At 37.4% G+C, this 21,635-nt stretch overlaps 1 protein-coding gene across 1 annotated transcript in view; it reads left to right on the top strand.

The window, feature by feature from the left end:
• LOC121442858 (palmitoyltransferase ZDHHC15-like) overlaps positions 1-21,635 on the top strand; it is a 122,230-nt gene that overhangs the window by 44,717 nt on the left and 55,878 nt on the right. Inside the window, exons 3-4 of the mRNA XM_041644510.1 lie at positions 1,972-2,066; positions 9,566-9,686. Coding sequence (XP_041500444.1) covers positions 1,972-2,066; positions 9,566-9,686 — 216 coding nt within the window. The remainder of the gene's footprint in view (positions 1-1,971; positions 2,067-9,565; positions 9,687-21,635) is intronic.

Raw genomic sequence — 21,635 nt, forward strand, 5'->3', positions numbered from 1 at the left:
CAATCTTTCCTTCCATCTTCATATACTCTTTTAAAAAAGCTGAGTATAATCTTTACTACCTGGGTGCTCATGAGTGTAGGGTCACCCATTGGAACATGAACACGTCTATCAAGGACCACATTCCTAAAGAAAATTGACTTTTGCTCCTTCAGCAGCCACCAACTGCCAGTAGCCCCTCAGCTAAGTGGTGGGACCTGTTGGGCCTCTCCTCGGTACATGCTGGGATTTTGGATGGCTTAATCTTGTGCCTGTCTTATGCAGTTGCAGCCTCTGTGAGTTCTTATATTCAACAGTTTTCTGTGTCCAGAAAACAATATTTTGGAGACATCCTCCCCAACTTTGACTCTTAAAATCTTTCTGCACCCCCCCCCCATGCCAGTCCCTCAGCCTTGGCAAAAAGGGGAAAATGATATAGGGTCTCATTTAGGGCTGGTCACTTCACTGAGACTTATTTAGGAAAGAGAAAGTGCACTCTTTTCAAGTTATATAATGTGAAATGATTTCCAAATGAAGTAAAAAAGAAATATGTTGCAAAACACTATGTACAGCCTGCTTCTCTGTGTATGGCAAAGTACACTGGGTTATTTTAGAAATATAAAATCTGAGGTCATGGCTTATAACATTGGTTGTTGACATAGACTGTAACTGAAAAAGACGGGAGATTTCACTATATAATTTTCTCTACCTCAAATTTCAAAATGTATGAACTTTAACATTTCACAAAAAGACAGTTAAATTTTAGATGTTGTAGAGATGATATGTTTATTGTGTGCATGTATTTATATAAATATTTAAACATGAGAAAATCTAGAATAATTCACATCATTGACATGAACAGGCGAGAAGTGAGATGCATATGTGGAGTACACATTTGTCTTTTACTCTGTGTTTCTGGAATTTTAAAATGAGATTTCATCATCTCCCACCTAAATGGTCTTGTATTAAGAGACTGGGACTGAAAGCGTAGCTAAATGAGAGGCTGAACCTTGCTAATTAGGTCTTGAATTATTTCATTCTCTTGAGTCTCTTTAATGGACTGAATTAAGACCATGCCATTCAAGGGCTTGGAATGAAACACTGAAGTGACTTTCCGTCTTATAACCAGCTCGGTGGAGAATACCAATACTGAGCTGTATAAAAGGCAAAAAGTATGAGAAGATGGGCAGTCATGCGTTCATCTGGTTTAGAGGCACAGCTTATGCTTTCTAACTGTGTAGTCAGTGAAACTACTGAAAATGACTTTGGGCTTAGAGTCAGTAGTCCTTTATTTAATGCCAGACTACATTACAGGCTGTGTGTCCTTGATTAACGAACTATCTATCTTTGACAGATAATAACCTGCCTTCTGCCATTATCTTTCTCAACAATGTTACTGAGAAAATAAGGTGACATATTAAAGTCTGCTTTGGGCTTCAGTGTGTAAAGGTGCTGCCAGACAAGGTTGATGGACTGCATTCTATCCCTGGAACCCATATGCAGAAGGAGAGGACTGACTCTCACAAGTTGTCCTCTGAATGCCACATGTGCACTGTAGCATGCACACACACACACACACACACACACACACACGCACATAAGCACGCGCATGCTTAATTAAATTTTTTTGAAAAAGCATATTGTAAACTCTAATGAAGTGCAAATTGTATCGTAGTATTTTAGCACCCATGGTGACAGACATAATGACAACTGGCTAAAATAGCATCTCATATATTGTCACAAAGGCCAGTTCCTCTCTTTACTCGAAGAATCACATGACAGCTTTAAAAGGATATAATTTCCAGAAAATCTCTGGTACAAAATTTGGTGTTTTGCATATATTCTTATCTCTGCATGGGAAAATGGTAGCAATCAACATTTCATAATAAAACTACGGAGTATATAATAGGAGAAAAAGATAGACATTTGTCGCTTAGTTTTATTCTTTTGAACTCTGAAGATGGATTACAAGTTTAAACTTTGTTTGAATTTCAGTTATCTACCTCCTACTCTATCATGCCATTTTTGTGTTCTTTGCATGGACCTACTGGAAGTCTATCTTCACACTCCCACAGCAGCCAAACCAGAAGGTAAGAGGATTTGTTGCTTCACAAAGTTAAGAACAAAAGAATCTAAAGATAACAACAAAACATGAACAAGACAAAAGGAGAAAAAAAACCTTCCGTTAAAAGAAACTCAGGCTGTTTTGTCTTTGTTTTTTTCATGTAAGGTTCCACTGTGTTGCCCAAGCTGGCCTTGAACTCCTAACCTCCAGAGACCCTGTCTCACCTCTCCTGAATAGCCAGGACTATAGTGGCATACCACCTAGCCCAGCTAAGGGAAAGCTATAAGGGATTCATTCAGAGGAATTAAGGGTAGAATTGGCTATTGAAGGAGTTTGTGAATTCACCAGACTTGGGTATCTTTAAGACTAGGATACCACTATCTGCAGTGGAAATCTTATTAAAACAAGAAGCTGCTTTGATTTTTTAATTATTTTATTACTTTAAAAAATACCACTCCAAATTCCCACTCCCTCCCCTCCTCCACTCCCTCCACACACCCTTCCGCCCCTTCCCCTCCAATCCTAAGAGAGGACAAGGCACCATGCCCTGTAGTAAGTACAAGGCCCTCCCTACTATCTAGGTTGATCATGGAGGAAGGACAGATATGAGAGCAAGGAAAGAGATATCTTGATTGAGGGAGCCATTATGGGGTTAGCAAGAAACCTGGGATTTGTCTCTGCCACTTTGATTTTGAGACCTCATCTAGTTCAGTTCTATGAAATTGTATTATTTTTCCGGGCGGTGGTGGCTCATGCCTTTAATCCCAGCACTCGGGAGGTAGAGATAGGTGAGTTTCTGTGAGTTCAAGGCCAGCCCGGTCTATAGAGCGAGTTCCAGGACAGGCTCCAAAGCTACAGAGAAACCCTGTGTTGAAAAAAAAAAGGAAAAAGAAAGAAAGAAAGAAAGAAAGAAAGAAAGAAAAAGAAACTGTATTATTTTAAAATAGTACTCAGCAAGAAACTAGAAGGGGCAATGCTAATAAAAATTCAATAGTTAATCCAACCCATTTTAGCTGTGTTACCTTGAATCCACTTTTTTTCTTGCAGTATTTGAAAGAATTCAGAAAAGTGGTTACCTTAGGCATTTATTGTCTGTAACTGCTTTAAAACAAATTAGATTTGGAAGTAGAAAAAAAACAATGGGAGAGAGCTTACCAAAACTATTAACACAGGAAAAATATTATTTTATAGTATCTCCTACATGGCCAAAGTAATACAAAAGAAAAAATTTAAAGCCCAGAGAAAGATAGTAACACAGAAAGAAAATAATGGGCCAAAATGGCTAGTATCTTTTCTACAAAATACTTAAAATATAAATGCATTAATTTGTCCATTTAAAAGACTGAAATTTCTGGACATGGTCACTTATCTTGTAATCCCAGAATTCTAGAGGCTGAGTTAGGAGTATTGCCACAAATTTGAGGCCAGCCTGGGATATAGAGTAAGACTTTTATCTTAAACAATAATAAATAACACTTAAAATATTATGGAACACACCTTTAATACCAGTACTCTAAAGCATAGGTAGGTATATGTCTGTGAACTTGGGTCCAGCATACACTACATAGAGAGTTCCATGGCTAGAGCTACATAATGAGACCATTTCAAGAAAATATATTATAAAAGCCTGAGATTAACTAGATTGATATCAGATCATATATATGTATATGATATGTATCATATATATTATGTATACATGATTTCAGTCTAGTTAAAATATATTTGTTCTATCTATAATAGAGTTACCATAAACAGGTTCACAATAAATGATTAGAAAAATATAAGCAAATATTAATCAAAAAAAGCAAGGGTATCTATGTTAATTTCAAACATGAGACTACATAGGAAAGAAAGGCAGGGAAGGAGGGAAGAGAGGGACTGGGATTGTTGCTCAGAAAATCAGTGTATCTGTGAGGCTCAGTGATCCATCACAACACAAATATTTCTAACAGAGTTAAGTCAAACATAAGAGAAAAAGAAATACGATATATATTGATAAATGGGTCAATGTGCTAAATATGGGTCTGTGGTAGAGCATTTGACTAGCAGGTTGTTGAATTCGATCTCCCGCCTCACAAAAATTTTAAAGAGTCAGTTCACCAATATGTTAAAGCTATTTTTAAAATGAACCTGAAAAATAGAAGCAAAACCTGGGAAAATTCTGTTCTGCAGTCATAGTTAGAAAGACATCAATTCTACATTTTCAGTCGTATATAGAACAAGTAGAAGATCAAAAGTAAATGAAGAACCTGGGAGTATACATATAAAGCAATCTACCCCCCCCCCCAAATAGCAGAATATACATTGTTCCAAGTTGCATATTGAACATTTTCCAGTATAGACAATCTGTTGGCCCACCAAAGAAGTTCATATATTTAAAACATTGAAACCATACCAAGTATTTTCTCTAAGTCCAGTGGGATAAAGCTAGAAATTAATAAGATAAAGCTACAAATTCACAAGTGTGGGGGAATGATTAATTTTATTAATTCTTGGACTATTCCATATACTGCATTTTGAGTGTATTCACTCCCACCCCAGCACCTCCCGGACCCTTCCCCCTTCCCCTATCCACCCAACTTTGTGTCCTCATACTCTCCCATACTTAAAAAAAAGCCATCCGGTCCATTTGTGCTACCCATGTACTACTCCTTAGTGTTTGAGTGTTCACTAGAAGGTATTCAACCTACCAACGGCCACACCCTTACATACAACTGATTTCCCCCTCTTAGAAGCTATCGGTTACCAATATCTCCTCAGCTGCAGATAGGACTTCTTACTGCACTCCTTTCTCCAGGCTGGGATTTTGTCTGTCTTGAGATTTCACAGTCTTGTGTATGCCACCAGAAGAGCTGTGAGTTCATTTGTGCAGTGACCCTGTTGAGTGTGTGAGATTGCTGCTTTAATGTGTGTATCCCCTTATACACAGGCTCTTACAGTCTTTCTGTGCCCTCTTCTTCAGTGACTCCTGAGCCTTGGGAGATGAGGGTGTAATATAGATGTTCATTTAGGGCTGGGAATTCTGCAGTCTCTTATTTTCTGCACATTGACCATTAAGTATACTCTGAACCAATGGATTGAATAAGAAATTATAGGAAAAAATTAAAAATACTTTGAGGGTAATGAAAATGAGACGTGGCATAATAAAAATTGTAGGAGGTGATCAAGCAGTGCTCGCAGGAAAATTTATGATTGGAAACGCATTTAAAAGAATAAACATCTCAATAATCTATTTTGATGTTTTAGAGAACTGTTTAATGAAGAGTAGAAAGCCAAACATCAAGGAAAAGAAAGACAAGAAAATTAGCAGAATGAAAATAAACCAAACAGTAAGAAGACCACCCAAAGTGTTAAAGAAAGTATTTTCATACATCTCTTGTATCCAGTGCTCAGAATACATAAAGATTCTTATAATTCAGCAACTAAAGATAACCCAATTGTAAAATACAGAAAGGTCTTAACTAGCTATTTCTCTCCAAATAATATATACAATTTTCTGTTAAGGACATGAAAAGTTCATGAGCACCACTACTAATTTAAGGAAATACAAATCTAGACACCAAAACCACCAAGAAGGAAACCATTAAGTGAATGAACAGATGAATGAATGAAAGATAGCATATATTAGTAAGAATGCAAAGAATTCACAATTCTTCCAAATTTGACTAGAAATATAAAATGGTAGATTGTAGTTAGGTTGTTTTTCTCTTGGGGGGCTTGCTACCCAGCTCCCAAATAATACATGGAGACTAATTCTTACTTATGAATGTCAGGCCTTAGCTTGACTTGTTTCTAGCCAGCTTTTGTAACTCAGATTATTCTGTTTCTCTTTAACTACATTTTGACTCTGGGATTTTTACCTTTCTTTATTCTATATATCTTTCTTTCCTTCTTAGTCCATGGCTGGCTGTGTGGCGGTGTGACTGACCCCTGGTGTCCTCTTTTCCTTCTCTTCGTCTCGATACTCACTCTTCTTTCCATCCTAGATTTCTCCTTCTACTTATTCTCTCTGACTGGCAGCCCCACCTATCCCTCTCCTGCCTGACTATTGGCCATTAAGCTCTTTATTAGAACAATCAGGTGTTTTAGATAGGCAAAGTAACACAGCTTCACAGAGTTAAACAATTGCAACATAAAAGAATGCAGCACATTTTTGCATCATTAGACAAATATTCACATCATAAATGAATGGAACACATCCTAAACTAGTATTCCACAACAGTATATCTGCTATGCAAAATACCTATACTTTTCCTCATAAGGTTAAATATGGAGTTACCATGTGACCCAAAAGTTCCATTCATGGGTATATACTCAAAATAATTAAAAGTGAGCATTCGAGTAAATACATATTTGCAAATCTTTATGGCAACAGTAAGCACTATAGCCAAAAGATTGAAATGACCCAAATATTCATCCTTGGAAAAATAGATGGAGGAAGTATTGTATGTCTTCCTTGTGTATCAGTATGTCTGTATGTATACTGTATATGCACACATGCCAGAATACCATTGGCCATAAAAGGGAATGCAGTACTGACATATGATATAACAGATGTACCTTGAAATATGGTAATTGAAAGACACCAAACACCCAAGGCCATACTGCTTTGAAGGCAAATTCATAGACAGAGATCCATACAGCAGATACTGGTTGTAGTCTGCCTAGAGATAAAGGAATAAAAAAATGACAGCTTAGTAAGTAAAAGATTTCCTCTTGGAGTGATTAAATGTTTTGGAACTAGGTAGTTTTGTTTGCACCACAGCATGAATAAGTTAAATTCTGCAAAACTGTGCAGTATAAAATGTACCTTATAAATAAAATACCATGTTATATTAATTTTAGCTTAATAAAAATTAAGTATCCCCTTCATGTTATGTATGAAAGCTTTTAGGTCAGTAGAAAGGCTAAGTGGCTAAGAATTTTATAGACCTAAACTTGATGAAATAATGGTAGGTTTTAATCAAGTACTGCAAATGCCTAATGCTTATGACTACATCTTTATCATTTTCAATTTGTAAAAAAGGGAAGGAGAGTTCTTTGGGTCTACTTAATAGCCACAATATTAATTTGTGTAATGATCACAACATTCCAATCTGTCATTAGTTGTCTCATCCAGAATGCTCTTATTAGCTCGCTGCTTTATAATTCTTAATAAGGCTTAGTTAGTGCCAGAAATATGCTCTCTGCCAGACAGCTTGTTCTAAACTATTTGTTGAGTGAACACAGTGTGTTTATCACATCTAAATGGAAACAACTTCTGCTTGTGCCCTTCAAGTAGTGCAGGGTCCCGTGAGAAAGTCACAGTCACCGTATACCTCAAAGATTAAAGCACCGCCACAAGGCACTACGTTCAATTAGCAAAATTTAAATGAAAATCAAAAAATTTGCATTTTCATGTTAGTATAATTGTATTTAACAAAATAAAGAGGTTTTGTTTTTATCAATTTATAATATTTACTTAAGGCATTCTTATTAGGATGCATCTACCTAGTGCACAGCAGAACTCAGGGCTAAGAATTAAATGCTTATAAATGTACCATATTTATTGTGACAGCTTCAAATGCCTTTCCACATATCCTCAGGAGGCCATTTAATTCTCACTCTGATTGAGAATGGCAGTAAATGCGCCCTGGGTATGGGTCTATTTTAAATTCACTTTTTATTTTTTTTAACATTTATTAGTGTGTGTGTGTGTGTGTGTGTGTGTGTGTGTGTGTGCATATGTATGTATGTACATGCACACACCTAGTCTGATCATTCTTGTATATGTCTTTTGGCATATTTAAATGCATGTTTCACTCACACACTTTTATTTATGTTGACTATGTAACTAGGGGTGGAATTGCTAGGTCATAGTGTGGACATGCATTTAACTTGAAATCGTACATAAGTTTTCCAAACTGGATGTATAAATCCACACTCTTACCAAGATCTTCTGTCCCTCAAACTATACCATAAAAGGACTGAAAGAAAGGTACAGATTGTTAGAAAAATATTCAACAAAAAGTAGAATCTATAATATATGAAAGATTGCCACAATTCAGCATAAAGTGACAATATCCTGATTTTTTTCATTTTTGTTAGTTGTTTGTGAATTTCATACAAGTGTGATCATATTTACTACCTCCCATATTCCTCCCAGAGCCATCATCCCTGACCTACCCACCCACTCACTCATTTCCTCTCTTTATTAAACCCACCAAGTATAGCTTAAGTTACTCATATATTCTTGCATGTGTGGCCTTCACTGGACCATGACCAACCCATGAGAGACCTCATCCTCAAAGGAAACTGACTAAAAACCTAATTATTGTAGTGAACAAAATACTCAAATAGGTGTTTCAAGAGAATACCCAAATGGCCCAATGAAGTCATGAATAGATGTTCATTATCACTAGTAGCTGTGAATGTTCTGAGTGAAAGCACAGTAGGTACAATATAGTACCTTGATCCTGCCTCAAGTCATGTGACAGATTTTGTTGACTCCCCATGGGAGGCCTCACCCTCTCTGAGGAATGGATGGGGGTGGGGTGGGAAGAGGGTAGGGGGAAATGGAAGAATGGGAAGGAGAGGGAGCTGGGATTGGTATGCAAAATAAGATTGTTTTAAAAATAAAAAAGAATTAAAATTCAAATGACTGGAATGTCAAATAGATTTAAATAATTAATAATTGGAGTTCTAAATGATACTTTGAGTTACTTGTTATTATCCAGCAATTTTGCACCAATCTTCTGAAGTATGTATTATTTCCTTTATTTTATAGGGTGAAAGTTTAGATCAAGAATGTCTAATTTTCCAAAGTGATTTCCTATTTTATGTTCATGATAATAAGGTTTAAACCGGAAATTCCCACAATAGAGCCTTTCCTTTTTCACCTCTGTCTACCCTTTTGTGTAGACTAAAGAAAAGTTTTCAGATCCATATTACTTGGAAAAAATAATTGGGCTTTCTTAGGCAAGATTAGCAAAATATAGCATTAAATTGGCAAAAAAAAATATTCTGTACCAACTAGTGAGGGTATCCAAATTTCTACCCATTTGCAAAATTATAATTATGCAGGCAATATCACAAGCCGTTTCATCCAGCTTTCCTGCAAGTGTCATCAGCATTATGAACCTATGAAAAAGCAATTGACACTCAATAAGTCTGCCTACTCATTGATGGAATCCTGGCAGCAATGTATTACACAACTGTATATACCGTCAAACATGGTATAATGGAGTGGAAAGCGTGTAAGTATTGGAATTTCATTAGTGCATTCAGGACCAGCTTTGCTACTTATAAGTTGATTGAGTGCAACAATAAATAAGATACTTAATTTGTCTAAGCATTCTGGGGTTTTTGTTATTTAAAAAAGAATGCCACCTATCTCATAAGATTCTTAGCCAAAGAAATGTATAAGACAAATTGGTATTTAGAGTTCAAGGACAGATAATAAATATTTTCATTTAGGTAGTTATGGTTGCTTTTAATCCTTTCTGGGAACCTGAGAAAGTAAATCCTTGCCTGTTTTGCTTGCAGTTCCACTTGTCCTATACAGACAAGGAACGCTATGAAAATGAAGAGAGACCTGAGATCCAGAAGCAGATCCTTGTGGATCTGGCCAAGAAGCTACCAGTGTACACAAGGACCGGGAGTGGAGGTCAGTTCATCATCTCAGTTGGGAGAGTCAGCTAGCAGGAATGTAAGGAACAGGTCATCTGTGCTAGCAGGCTAGCGTTCCTTTCCTCCCATCTCTTCAAACTCACATTTCATTAGAAAACCTTTCAAACAACTATCAGAGCTGGAAGAATTGTAAGTAGCTGTAATACCCTGGGTTCTACCACTAACATCTTGTACAGCTTTATCACATTCCTGTCCTTATATTCAACCCTCCTTCTGTTTTCCATTGGATCATCTTATTTTTTTCTATTCATTTAGAAACAAAGAGCAAACATCAGTATATAGCCACCAAATATGTATTCTTTTGTGAGTAAAATTTGCATATGAAACATGCAAAAATCTTAAGTGTACAGTTCAACAAGATTTGGAAATTATACATGCCTGTAATCAAAGCTGCTAAAAAAAATTACCATCACTCCGAGAAGTTCTGCCATACCCCTGCCCAGTCAATCCTCACACGTACATACAATGATTACTCTGATAATTTTGCCTGCTCTATAATTTTTTATAAGTGGATGGAACCAAGTATGTACCCTTTTAATCATCATAATATTTGTGATGTTCATTCATATTACTGTGTATTTCATTCTTCGTATTGCTTAGTAGTAATACATTGTATGAATATAACAGCTTGGTTATCTACTCAGTGGCTGATACACATTTGGGTTGTTTCCAATGCTTAGCTAGTTTGAATCAGTTTGCTATGAACATCCTTATAGTAATAAAAAAAAGGAAGTTGAGGGGCTGGAGAGATGGCTCAGAGGTTAAGAGCACTGACTGCTCTTCCAGAGGCCCTGAGTTCAATTCCCAGCAACCACATGGTGGCTCATAGCCATCCATAATGGGATCTGGTGCCCTCTTCTGGCATGCAAGCATACATGGAAGGACTGCTGTATACATAATAAATAAATAAATCTTAAAAAAAAGGAAGTTGAATCACCATTTCTGTGGTTAAATAAATACACTTGGAGGAGTTTTCCTCTCGGATTTCATTTGGATAAATAAAGTCGTACTTGAAGAGATGGCTCTCCATCTTTGAAGCTTTGGAAAGCAAGGCCCTTCTGCTGCATCATGCTTTGGAAAGGGTGCTGCCAGGCACTTGGTTCATTTCTTCACCATTTGCTAACTCAGCAGCTATCTGTTAAGAGGCAATGTGACAGGTGAGGAAATTTTAATCAGCAAACATTAAGGACTTAATTTTGTTAGAGAGGTAATGTCATAGTAGTTATTATTTTTCAAAGTATTCATGCACACTAAAATATCTGTGATTGTTTTAATATTTGTCTTAAATGCTGAAGTAACAGAGCCAGGGGAAGGAGCAGAATAAAGAAAAATGGGACATTATCGAACTTGTTGACTCTAGGTCAATGAACATGTGGTTCATTGTACTCTTAACCCTATGTCAGTGGATGTTTGAAAATAGTGATGATTGATTTTTGTTGTCATCTTAATTGGATTAAGAAAAGCATAGAGTAGAGTGTGGTGGTGTACACCTTTAATCCCAGCACTTGGGAGGAAGAGGCAGGTGAATCTGTGATTTGAGGCTAGCCCCTCTTCAGAACAAGCTCCAAGCCAGCCAAGGCTACATAGTGAGACTATCTTGAAAAAAGAGGAGGGTGCAGAGCAAGGCACAGTACTAAGGTGCACCTTGGGCATGACTCTGGGGGCTCTTACAGACCTACTCTGAATATGAATGGCACAATCCTATGAGCTGGTGTCCCATGCTGAATAAAAAGAGAAAAGGAGAAAAAAGCCACTGTGAATTTCTTTCTCTGTCCCCTGGTCCACTCACCACTATAGCCATGTGCCACTCCTTCTCCATACATTCCCTTCCTTGCTGGACGATATCCCTTTAAGCCAGAATCTGTAATGAATCTATCTTCTCTTGAGTTGTTTTATCAAGGTATTTTATCACACAGATAAGAAAAGTAGCTAATGAAAAACTTCCATGATACTAATTTTTAAAGTGATTGATAGGCACGAGACACTGGTCCAAGTTATAGGAATACAGATCTAGATAGGCCAGGTCTCTTATGGAGCAGAAATTCTTTCTTTATTAAATTACATCATTGCATCATTTCCCCCTTTTCCATTCTAACCCTTTTCATGCAGCCCCTTGATTTCTCTCAGATACGTGACTTCTATTTCTTTAATTGTATAAGTGTGCACGTGTCTGTATTGGTGTAGGAGTTCCTTCTGTATTTGTATTGCTTTCATTGGTTGAATAAAGAACCTGCCTTGGCCTTTTGATAGGGCAGCCCTTAGGTGGGTGGAGCAGACAGAACTGAATGCTGGGAAGAAGGGCAGAGTGGCAAGACGCCTTCCCAAGACGGATGCTGGTTAGACTCATGCCCGTAAGCCACTACCTCGTGGTGAACACAGATTAATAGAAATGGGTTAGATCAAGATGTGAGACTTAGCCAATAAGAGGCTAGATCTCATGGGCCAAGCAGTAATTTAATTAATACAATTCCTGTGTGGTTATTTCTGGCGTAAGCTAGCAGGGCGGGATGAACAAAGGGCCCGTTCTCTCCTACCACAGTGTATGTGTGTGTGTACCTAAATATGTAAATACAACCAGCGCCTTCCATACAATGATACTTGTATGTATATGATTTCAGGGCAGAACACTTGGTAGTGGCTAGCCAGTTGATGTTCTCTTCTCCGGGGAGGACTATTTCTCCTGTTCTCAGCATTTCTTAGTTGCCTGTAGTTCTTTGTTTATGGTTGAAGCCCCATGTGATTTTCTCCTTCCATGTTAGCATGTTGTCCTTGTTCAGGTTTTGTTTAGGCAGTCCTGCTGATGAGATTTCGTGTACATAGCTACCCTGACATTTTTCGAAGAGACACACAGTCTCACAGCAGACTTCCTTTTCCTGTCTATTACAATCTTTCTGTCACCCCTTCTGTAAAGTTCCCTGAACTTTTAGTCCAGGAGTTGAAATACACTTGGAACTGAGCTCCACAACTCTGCATTTTGATCAGTTGTGCTTTTTCTGTAACATTCTCTGTCTGCGGCACAGAGGTAGTTCACTGATGAGGGTTGAGAAGTATGCACATCTGTGGATATAAGAATAAATATTTAGGATGAAGTTAGGAAATATGCTGGTTTAGTAAAGTAGAAGTTTGTAGGTTCTCCTTCATGATCCGTGGTCACTAGCCCTGGGTTGGTGGGTAGGTTCTCAGTACTAGGCATGATTTCACTCTTGTTGAGTAGGTCTTAAGTCTAATTAGAGAGCTACTGGTTAGTGCAAAAGTATGCATGCCACTACTGCACCCTTAGGGTTTTATGCCATGCTAGTCATTATTGTAGTTAATAGATACTATAGTAGGCTAGGACTCTTGTTTGCTTCCTTCCCTTGGAAACTTGCATGGTACCAGAAGCTGGTCTTCATGCAGGAGGCAGAGACTTTCAGGTCAGATCCAGTTTGAATCTTCTGAATCCTATATGGCTTCGTCAGCAATAGGGACTTGTCTTAAACCTTTGGGAAGCAACAAGGGCAAGATCTGTAGCCTATAATGTTTTGAGAGTCTCTTGGACAACCCTGACAACAACTCAGGAGGGCTTCTTATACTTAGCCTTGAAGTTTTTATTAGACAATCTATGGCTCAAGGGGTGCGTTATATGTCCAGTTGGGAAAATTTTCATTTAAACCCTCTACACACACATATAGAAAGAGACTTCTATGTATTATATGTAATGTTAGATAAGTAATAATATAATTCTTTATAGCTTTTTCAGATATCCTTAATATTAGTTTTATTACCTCCCTCTCCTTCTGTATTGATCTCCCTTCTTATTAGAATTATGTTGGCTTTGGTTCTCATACATATTTTTTATTATGCTGATGTATGTTCCCTCTAGTTCTCTTCTCTCTAGGACTTTTATCATGAAGATATGATAGACTTTGTCAAAGGCTTTTTTGACATTCATTGAAATGATAATGTGATTTTTATTTTTAAGTTCACTTAGGTGGTTTATCACATTTATTGACTTATGTATGTTATACCATACCTTCATCTGGGAGATAAAATCAACTTGGTCAGGGTGGGCAATCTCTCTGATGTATGTCTGTATTCTATTTGTAAATATTTTATTTATGGTTTTTGAATCTACATTCATCAGGGAATTTGACCTGTAGGAGTGTTTTGTTTGTTTGTTTGTTTTTTTTTTTGGTGCTTTTGCTTAGTTTTTGTAATATATAAATACTGACTTCCTAAAAGAAGTTTCCTTCTGTTTCCATTTTTTGAATAATTTAAAAATTACTGCCTATAGATCTTGAAAGTCTGGTAGAATTCTGTGAGTAGTCCATATGGGTTTGAACTATTTTTTTTAAAGACAGAAGGCTTACTGTTTCAATCTCCTTGTTTAGTATAGGTTGTTGATCTCTTCTTGATTTAATTTTGATAATTTGGGTGAATCAAGAAATTCATTTATTCCTTTAAGATTTTCTAACTTAATGGAGTAAATATTTTAAGATATTCCTTTATATTATTCTGAATTTATTTGTTTTTTTATGTTTTTCTGTTTGTTTCTAATTTGGCTTGTATATTTCTCCCTTTTGTTTAGTTGGACCAGGGATCTGTCAATCTTTTTTTATGTTCTCAAAGAATCAGCTCTTAGATTCATTGATTCTTTCTAAATTTTTTGCTTTTATTTTATTAGTTTCTGCTGTGATTTTTATTATTTATCCATGGACTGGGTTTGGGTTTGATTTGTTCTTGTTTTTCCAAATATGTGAGTTACATCAGTAAGTTATTTACTTCTGCTCTTTCTTATTTTTTAAATTGGGGTTTATTTTTATGAAATTTTTCGATGTAGGCACTTAAAGCTATAAATTTCCATTTTACGGTTACTTGTGAAACGTCTCCGATGTTTTTGTGTTGTGTTTTTATTTTCATTTAGTTCCAAGAAATTTTTTTATTTCTCGATTGATCCACTCATTCAGTAAGAGTTGTTTAATATCCATAAGTTTGTGTATTTACTAGAATTTGCTGTTAATTTTAAGTTTTATTGTATCATGGTAAGATATACATGAAGTTTTTTAGTGTTTCTGAACTTGTTAAGATTTGTTTTGTGGTTTGTGATGTGGTCTGTTATAGAGGGGTTTCCATGGGATGCTGAGTAGACTATATATCCTCTGGTGTTTGTGTAGATGTCTGTTAAGTCCATTTAATGTATGAGGCCAACTAATTCTGATGTTTCTCTGTTTATTTTTTGTCCATATGACATGTGTATTGGAAAAAATAGGGCATTGAAATCACCTACAATTATTGAACTGATGTTAGTCTGTGTCTTTAATTTCAGTAGTATTTTTTAATGAAATTAGGTGTAGTAGAATCTGTTGGATATGTACTTAAGATAGTAATAGCTTCTTGTTTAATTGTTCCTTTGATTAAAATGAGATCCCTTTTCATAACTTCTGATTGGTTTTAGTTGGAAATCTATTTTGTTAGATATTAGGATGCAATGTGTGCTTGCTTCCTGGTCCTATTTGATTGAAGTACTTTTGTCCATCCTTTCCGTCTACATTGGTACCTATCTTTAAAACTACCATGAGTTTCTTAAAAAACGAAAGATTTTGTTTCTTGACCCATTCAGCCAGCATGTGTCTTTTGATGAGAAAATTGAGGGCATTGATATTTAAAGATTTTATTGAAAGATGTGTGTTGATTGCAGTCATTGTGTTTTTGTTTCTTTCTTGTTGCTATTTGTGTTCTCAGTGGTCCTTCATGTTTCAGTCATTACAGCTTCATTTGTTTTCTTTCTACAGTCTCGTGGCTATGTTTATTCTTCTGCTGAAGTACTGCTCCCTGTATTTAGCATTGGTCTGCTGGTTATAAAAAGTTTTACAGCTCTTTGTATCATGTGAAGTTTTGCTTTTTTCCTTCAACTATGAAAGATAATTTTTTTAGTTACAACAGTCTAGGTTGATAGTCATGCTTTTTTAGAACTTAGAATGCATTGCTCCAGGCACTTTTGGCTTTCAGAGTTTCCAAGGAGAAATCAGCTATTGTTCTCATGGGTTTCCTTTACATGTTACATGTCTTATCTCTTATAGTTTTGAAATTCTTTCTTCTGTATACTTAGTATTTTAATGTTGGAGGGAAGCTGCTTGTTCATCCCAGCCACCCAGCTAGCTTAGCCCTGAAATAACCACACAGAAACTTGTATTAATTAAATCACTGCTTGGCTCATTAGCTCTAGCTTCTTATTGGCTAACTCTTACATATTAATTTAATCCATTTCTGTTAACCTGTATATCACCACAAGGATGTGGTCTACCAGCAAAGTTCTGGCACATCTGACTCTGGCAGCAGCTCCATAACATCTCTCTGACCCCACCCTTCTTTCTCCCAACATTCAGTCCTGTTCTCCCCACCTACCTAAGTTCTGCCCTATCAATAGGCCAAGGCAGTTTTTGTTTTATTCATTAATGGTAATCACAGCATACAGAGGGAACTCCCAGTTCACCGCCCCTTTTCTGTTTAAATAATAAAGGAAGGTTTTAACTTTAACATAGTAAAATTACATATAACAAAACAGGTATCAAACAAGAATTACAGTTACAATATTTATATCTACTTTATTTTTTTATCATAATTAAGGAAAACTATAACTGTAAATATCTATTCTTCAACTCCACCAAAGACTCCAGAAGGATATAATATTACCTAAATAAACAGAAAGTGCATTGTAAGTAACTTCCAAAATTCTAGAATTGATAGAGACATCACACTGCCCAAAGTACTTCTGTACTATTGAGGCATCCATCTTCAGCCTTCTGACCCGCAGTATCCAGCAGACTTTTTCATGAAGCAGGAAATTTCAAAGATAGTTCTGCCTATATCGGCAGTTTGCCAGTCACATTCTTTTTTTTTCCTTTTTTTTTAATTGAGAAAAGGAAGAAAAAAAAAACAAGTTTCTACCTCCTCCCAGCCTCCCATTTCCCTCCCCCTCCTCCCACCCTTCTCCCCCTCCTCCCATCCTTCTCCCCCTCCTCCTACTCCTCTCCCCCTCCCTCTCCAGTCCAAAGAGCAGTCAGGGTTCCCTGACCTGTGGTAAGTCCTAGGTCCTCCCCCCTCTTTCCATATCTAGGAAGGTGAACATCCAAACTGGCTAGGCTCCCACAAAGCCAGCACATTGCTTAGGATCAAAACCCCGTGCCATTGTCCTTGGCTTCTCATCAGCCCTCATTGTTCGCCATGTTCAGAGAGTCCAGTTTTAACCCACGCTTTTTCAGTCACAGTCCAGCTGGCCTTGGTGAGCTCCCAGTAGATCAGCTCCACTGTCTCAATGGGTGGGTGCACCCCTCGTGGTCCCGACTTCTTTGCTCATGTTTTCCCTCCTTCTGCTCCTCATTGGGACCTTGGGAGCTCAGTCCAGTGCTCCAGTGTGGGTCTCTGTCTCTATCTCCATCCATCACCAGATGAAGGTTCTATGGTGATATGCAAGATACTCATCAGTAAGGCTATAGGATAGGGTCATTTCAGGTTCCCTATCCTCAGCTGCCCAAGGAACTAACTGGGGACCTTGGCTTGGGCTCCTGGGAGCCACTCTAGGTTCAAGTCTCTTGCCAACCCTAAGGTGGCTCCCGTAACTAAGAATTGTGCTTCCGTGCTCCCCTATCCTACCTTCCTGTATCCCAATCTTCCTTTTTCCCCAAGTTGCCCCCATCCTCCCCTTCTCCCTTTTCTCTCCCCATCTCCCCTTACCCCCACCCCACCCCACCCCCAAGATCCCAATTTTCTCCCCGGCAATTTTGTCTACTTCCCATAACCAAGAGGATAACTATATGTTTTTCCTTTGGTTCAACTTCTTACTTAGCTTCTTTAGGATCACCTATTGTAGACTCCGTGACCCTTATTTATGGCTAGAAACCAATTATGAGTGAGTACATCCCATGTTCATCTTTTTGGGTCTGGGTTACCTCACTCAGAATAGTGTTTTCTATTTCCATCCATTTGCATGCAAAATTCAAGAAGTCATTGTTTTTTACCGCAGCGTAGTACTCTAATGTGTAGATATTCCACACTTTCTTCATCCATTCTTCCATTGAGGGGCATCTAGGTTGTTTCCAGGTTCTGGCTATGACAAATAATACTGCTATGAACATGGTTGAACAAATGCTCTTGTCATATGATAGGGCATCTCTTGGGTATATTCCCAGGAGTGGTATTGCTGGGTCCAGGGGTAGGTTAATCCCGAATTTCCAGAGAAATCGAAACACTGATTTCCAAAGTGGTTGCACAAGATTGCATTCCCACCAGCAATGGATGAGGGTACTGCTTCCTCCACAGCCTCTCCAGCAAAGGCTATCATTGGTGTTTTTGATTTTAGCAATTCTGACAGGTGTAAGATAGTATCTCAAATTTGCTTTGATTTGCATTTCCCTGATTGCTAAGGAGGTTGAGCATGACCTTAAGTGTCTTCTGGCCATTTGAATTTCTTCAGTGGAGAATTCTCTGTTCAGTTCAGTACCCCATTTTTAATTGGGTTAATTAGCATTTTAAAGTCTAGTTTCTTGAGTTCTCTATATATTTTGGAGATCAGACTTTTGTCTGTTGCGGGGTTGGTGAAGATCTTCTTCCAGTCAGTAGGTTGCCTTTTTGTCTTGGTGACAGTGTCCTTTGCTTTACAGAAGCTTCTCAGTTTTAGTAGGTCCCATTTATTCAATGTTGCCCTTAATGTCTGTGCTGTTGGGGTTACACATAGGAAGCGATCTCCTGCGCCCATCTGTTGTAGGGTATTTCCCACTTTCTCTTCTATTAGGTTCAATGTGTTCTGACTGATAGTGAGGTCTTTAATCCATTTGGACTTGAGTTTTGTGCATGGTGATAGATATGGGTCTATTTTCATTCTTCTACAGGTTGACATCCAGTTATGCCAGCACCATTTGTTGAAGATGCTTTCTTTCTTCTATTGTATACTTTTGGCTCCTTTATCAAAAATGAGGTGTTCATAGGTTTGTGGGTTAAAATTCGGATCTTCTATACGATTCCATTGGTCGACTTCTCTGTTTTTATGCCAGTACCACACTGTTTTCATCACTGTAGCTCTGTAATAGAGTTTGAAGTCAGGGATGGTAATGCCTCCAGACAATCCTTTATTGTATAGGATTGTTTTGGCTATCCTGGGTTTTTTGTTTTTCCATATAAAGTTGATTATTGTCCTCTTAAGATCTGTGAAGAATTTTGATGGGACCTTGATGGGGATTGCATTGAATCTATAAATTGCCTTTGGTAGAATTGCCATTTTTCTATATTGATCCTCCCAATCCCAGAGCAAGGGAGGTCCTTCCATTTTCTGGTATACTCCTCAATTTCTTTCTTCAATGCCTTAAAGTTCTTGTCAAATAGATCTTTCACTTCCTTGGTTAAGTAAGCCCAAGATATTTTATGCTGTTTGTGGCTATCGTGAAAGGTGAAGCTTCTCTGATTTCCCTCTCTGCTTCCCTATCCTTTGTGTATAAGAGGGCGACTGATTTTTTGGAGTTGATCTTGTATCCTGCCACATTACTAAAGCTGTTTATCAGCTGTAAAAGTTCTTTGGTGGAGTTTTGGGGGTCGCTTATGTACACTATCATATCATCTGCAAATAACGAAAGTTTCACTTCTTCCTTTCCAATTTGAATCCCCTTGATCCACTTATGTTGTCTTATTGCTATTGCTAGAACTTCAAGCACTATATTGAAGAGGTATGACGAGAGTGGACAGCCTTGTCGTGTTCCTGAGTTTATTGGGATGGCTTTGAGTGTCTCTCTGTTTAATTTGATGTTAGCTGTCGGCTTGCTGTATATAGCTTTTATTATATTTAGGTATGACCCTTGTATCCCTAATCTCTCCAATACTTTTATCATAAAGGGATGTTGAATTTTGTCAAATGCTTTTTCAGCTTCTAATGAAATGATTATATGATTTTTTTCTTTCAGTTTATTTATATGATATATTACATTGATAGATTTTCGTATGTTGAACCAGCCCTGCATCCCTGGGATGAAGCCTACTTGATCATAATGGATAATTTTTCTGATGTGTTCTTGGATTCGGTTTGCCAGTATTTTGTTGAGGATTTTTGCATCGATGTTCATGAGTGAGATTGGTCTATAATTCTCTTTCTTGGTTGAGTCTTTGTGCGGTTTTGGCATCAGAGTAACTGTAGCTTCATAAAAGGAATTTGGCAATGCCTCTTCTGTTTCTATATTGTGAAATACATTAAGGAGTATAGGTATTAGGTCTTCTTGGAAGTTCTGGTAGAATTCCGCATTGAAACCATCTGGTCCTGGGCTTTTTTTGGTAGGGAGGTTTTTGATAACCTCTTCTAATTCTTCGCGACTAACAGGTCTATTTAGATAGTTCACCTGGTCCTGGTTTAACTTTGGTATATGGTATTTATCTAAAAAAAGTGTCCATTTCCTTTACATTTTCCAGTTTTGTGGCATATAGGCTTTTGTAGTAAGATCTAATGATTCTCTGAATTTCCTCTGTGTCTGTGATTATGTCCCCCTTTTCATTTCTGATCTTATTAATTTGCAAATTCGCTCTCTGCCGTTTGATTAGTTTGTATAGGGGTTTGTCAATCTTGTTGATTTTCTCCAGGAACCAGCTTTTTGCTTCATTGATCCTTTATATTGTTTTCAGTGTTTCTATTTTGTTGATTTCAGCCCTCAGTTTGATTATTTCCAGTCTTCTACTCCTCCTAGGTGAGTCTGCTTCTTTTTTTTTCTAGAGCTTTCAGGTGGGCTGTTAAGTCTCCAATGTGAGCTTTCTCTGTTTTCTTTAAGTGGGCACTTAGTGCTATGAATTTTCCTCTTAGGACTGCTTTCATAGTGTCCCATATGTTTGAGTATGTTGTTTCTTTATTTTCATTGAATTCCAGGAAGACTTTAATTCCTTTCTTTATTTCTTCCTTAATCCAGGTATGGTTCAGTAGTTGACTGTTCAGTTTCCATGAATTTGTAGGCTTTCTGGGGGTAGCATTGTTGTTGAATTCTAACTTTAATCCATGGTGATCTGATAAGACACAGGTGGTTACTAATATTTTTTTGTAACTGTGGATGTTTGCTTTGTTACCGACTATGTGGTCGATTTTTGAGAAAGTTCCATGAGCTGCAGAGAAGAAGGTATATTCTTTCCTATTTGGGTGAAATGTTCTATAGATGTCTGTTAAGTCCATTTGATTCATTACCTCCATTAATTCTCTTATTTCTCTGTTAGGTTTCTGTCTGATTGACCTGTCCATTGGTGAGAGAGGAGTGTTGAAGTCTCCTACTATTAGTTTGTGCGGTTTGATGGCTGCCTTGAGTTTTAGCAGTGTTTCTTTTATGTACGTTTGTGCTTTTATATTAGGGGCATAGATATTCAGAATTGAGACTTCATCCAGATGAACTGTTCCTGTTATGAGTATAAAATGCCCCTCTCCATCTCTTCTGATTGATTTAAGTTTGAAGTCAACTTTGTTAGAGATTAGTATGGCCACATCTGCTTATTTCTTAGGTCCATTTGCTTGATAAGCCTTTTCCCAGCCCTTTACTCGGAGTAGGTGTCTGTCTTTGTGGTTGAGGTGTGTTTCTTGTAAACAGCAGAATGTTGGATCCTGTTTTCGTATCCAATCTCTTAGCCTGTTCCTTTTTATAGGTGAGTTGAGTCCATTGACATTAAGTGATATTAATGACCAGTGGTTGTTAACTCTGGTCACTTTTTTAGTCATAGAGTTTGTGTGTTTCCCTTCTTTGATTTGTGTTGGTGAAGGGTCTCTAGATGTCTGAGTTATTGTGGTCATTGTTGGACTCCTTGGTTAGTGATTTTCCTTCTGTTACTTTCTGTAAAGCTGGATTTGTGGCTGTGTATTGTTTAAATTTGTTTTTATCCTGGAAAATTTTATTTTCCCCATTTTTAGTGAACAAAAGCGTGGCTGGGTATAGTAATC

Source organism: Microtus oregoni, unplaced genomic scaffold (genome assembly GCF_018167655.1).
Source record: "Microtus oregoni isolate MIOR12 unplaced genomic scaffold, Mior012 000097F_ref0000449, whole genome shotgun sequence".
NCBI lineage: Eukaryota > Metazoa > Chordata > Mammalia > Rodentia > Cricetidae > Microtus > Microtus oregoni.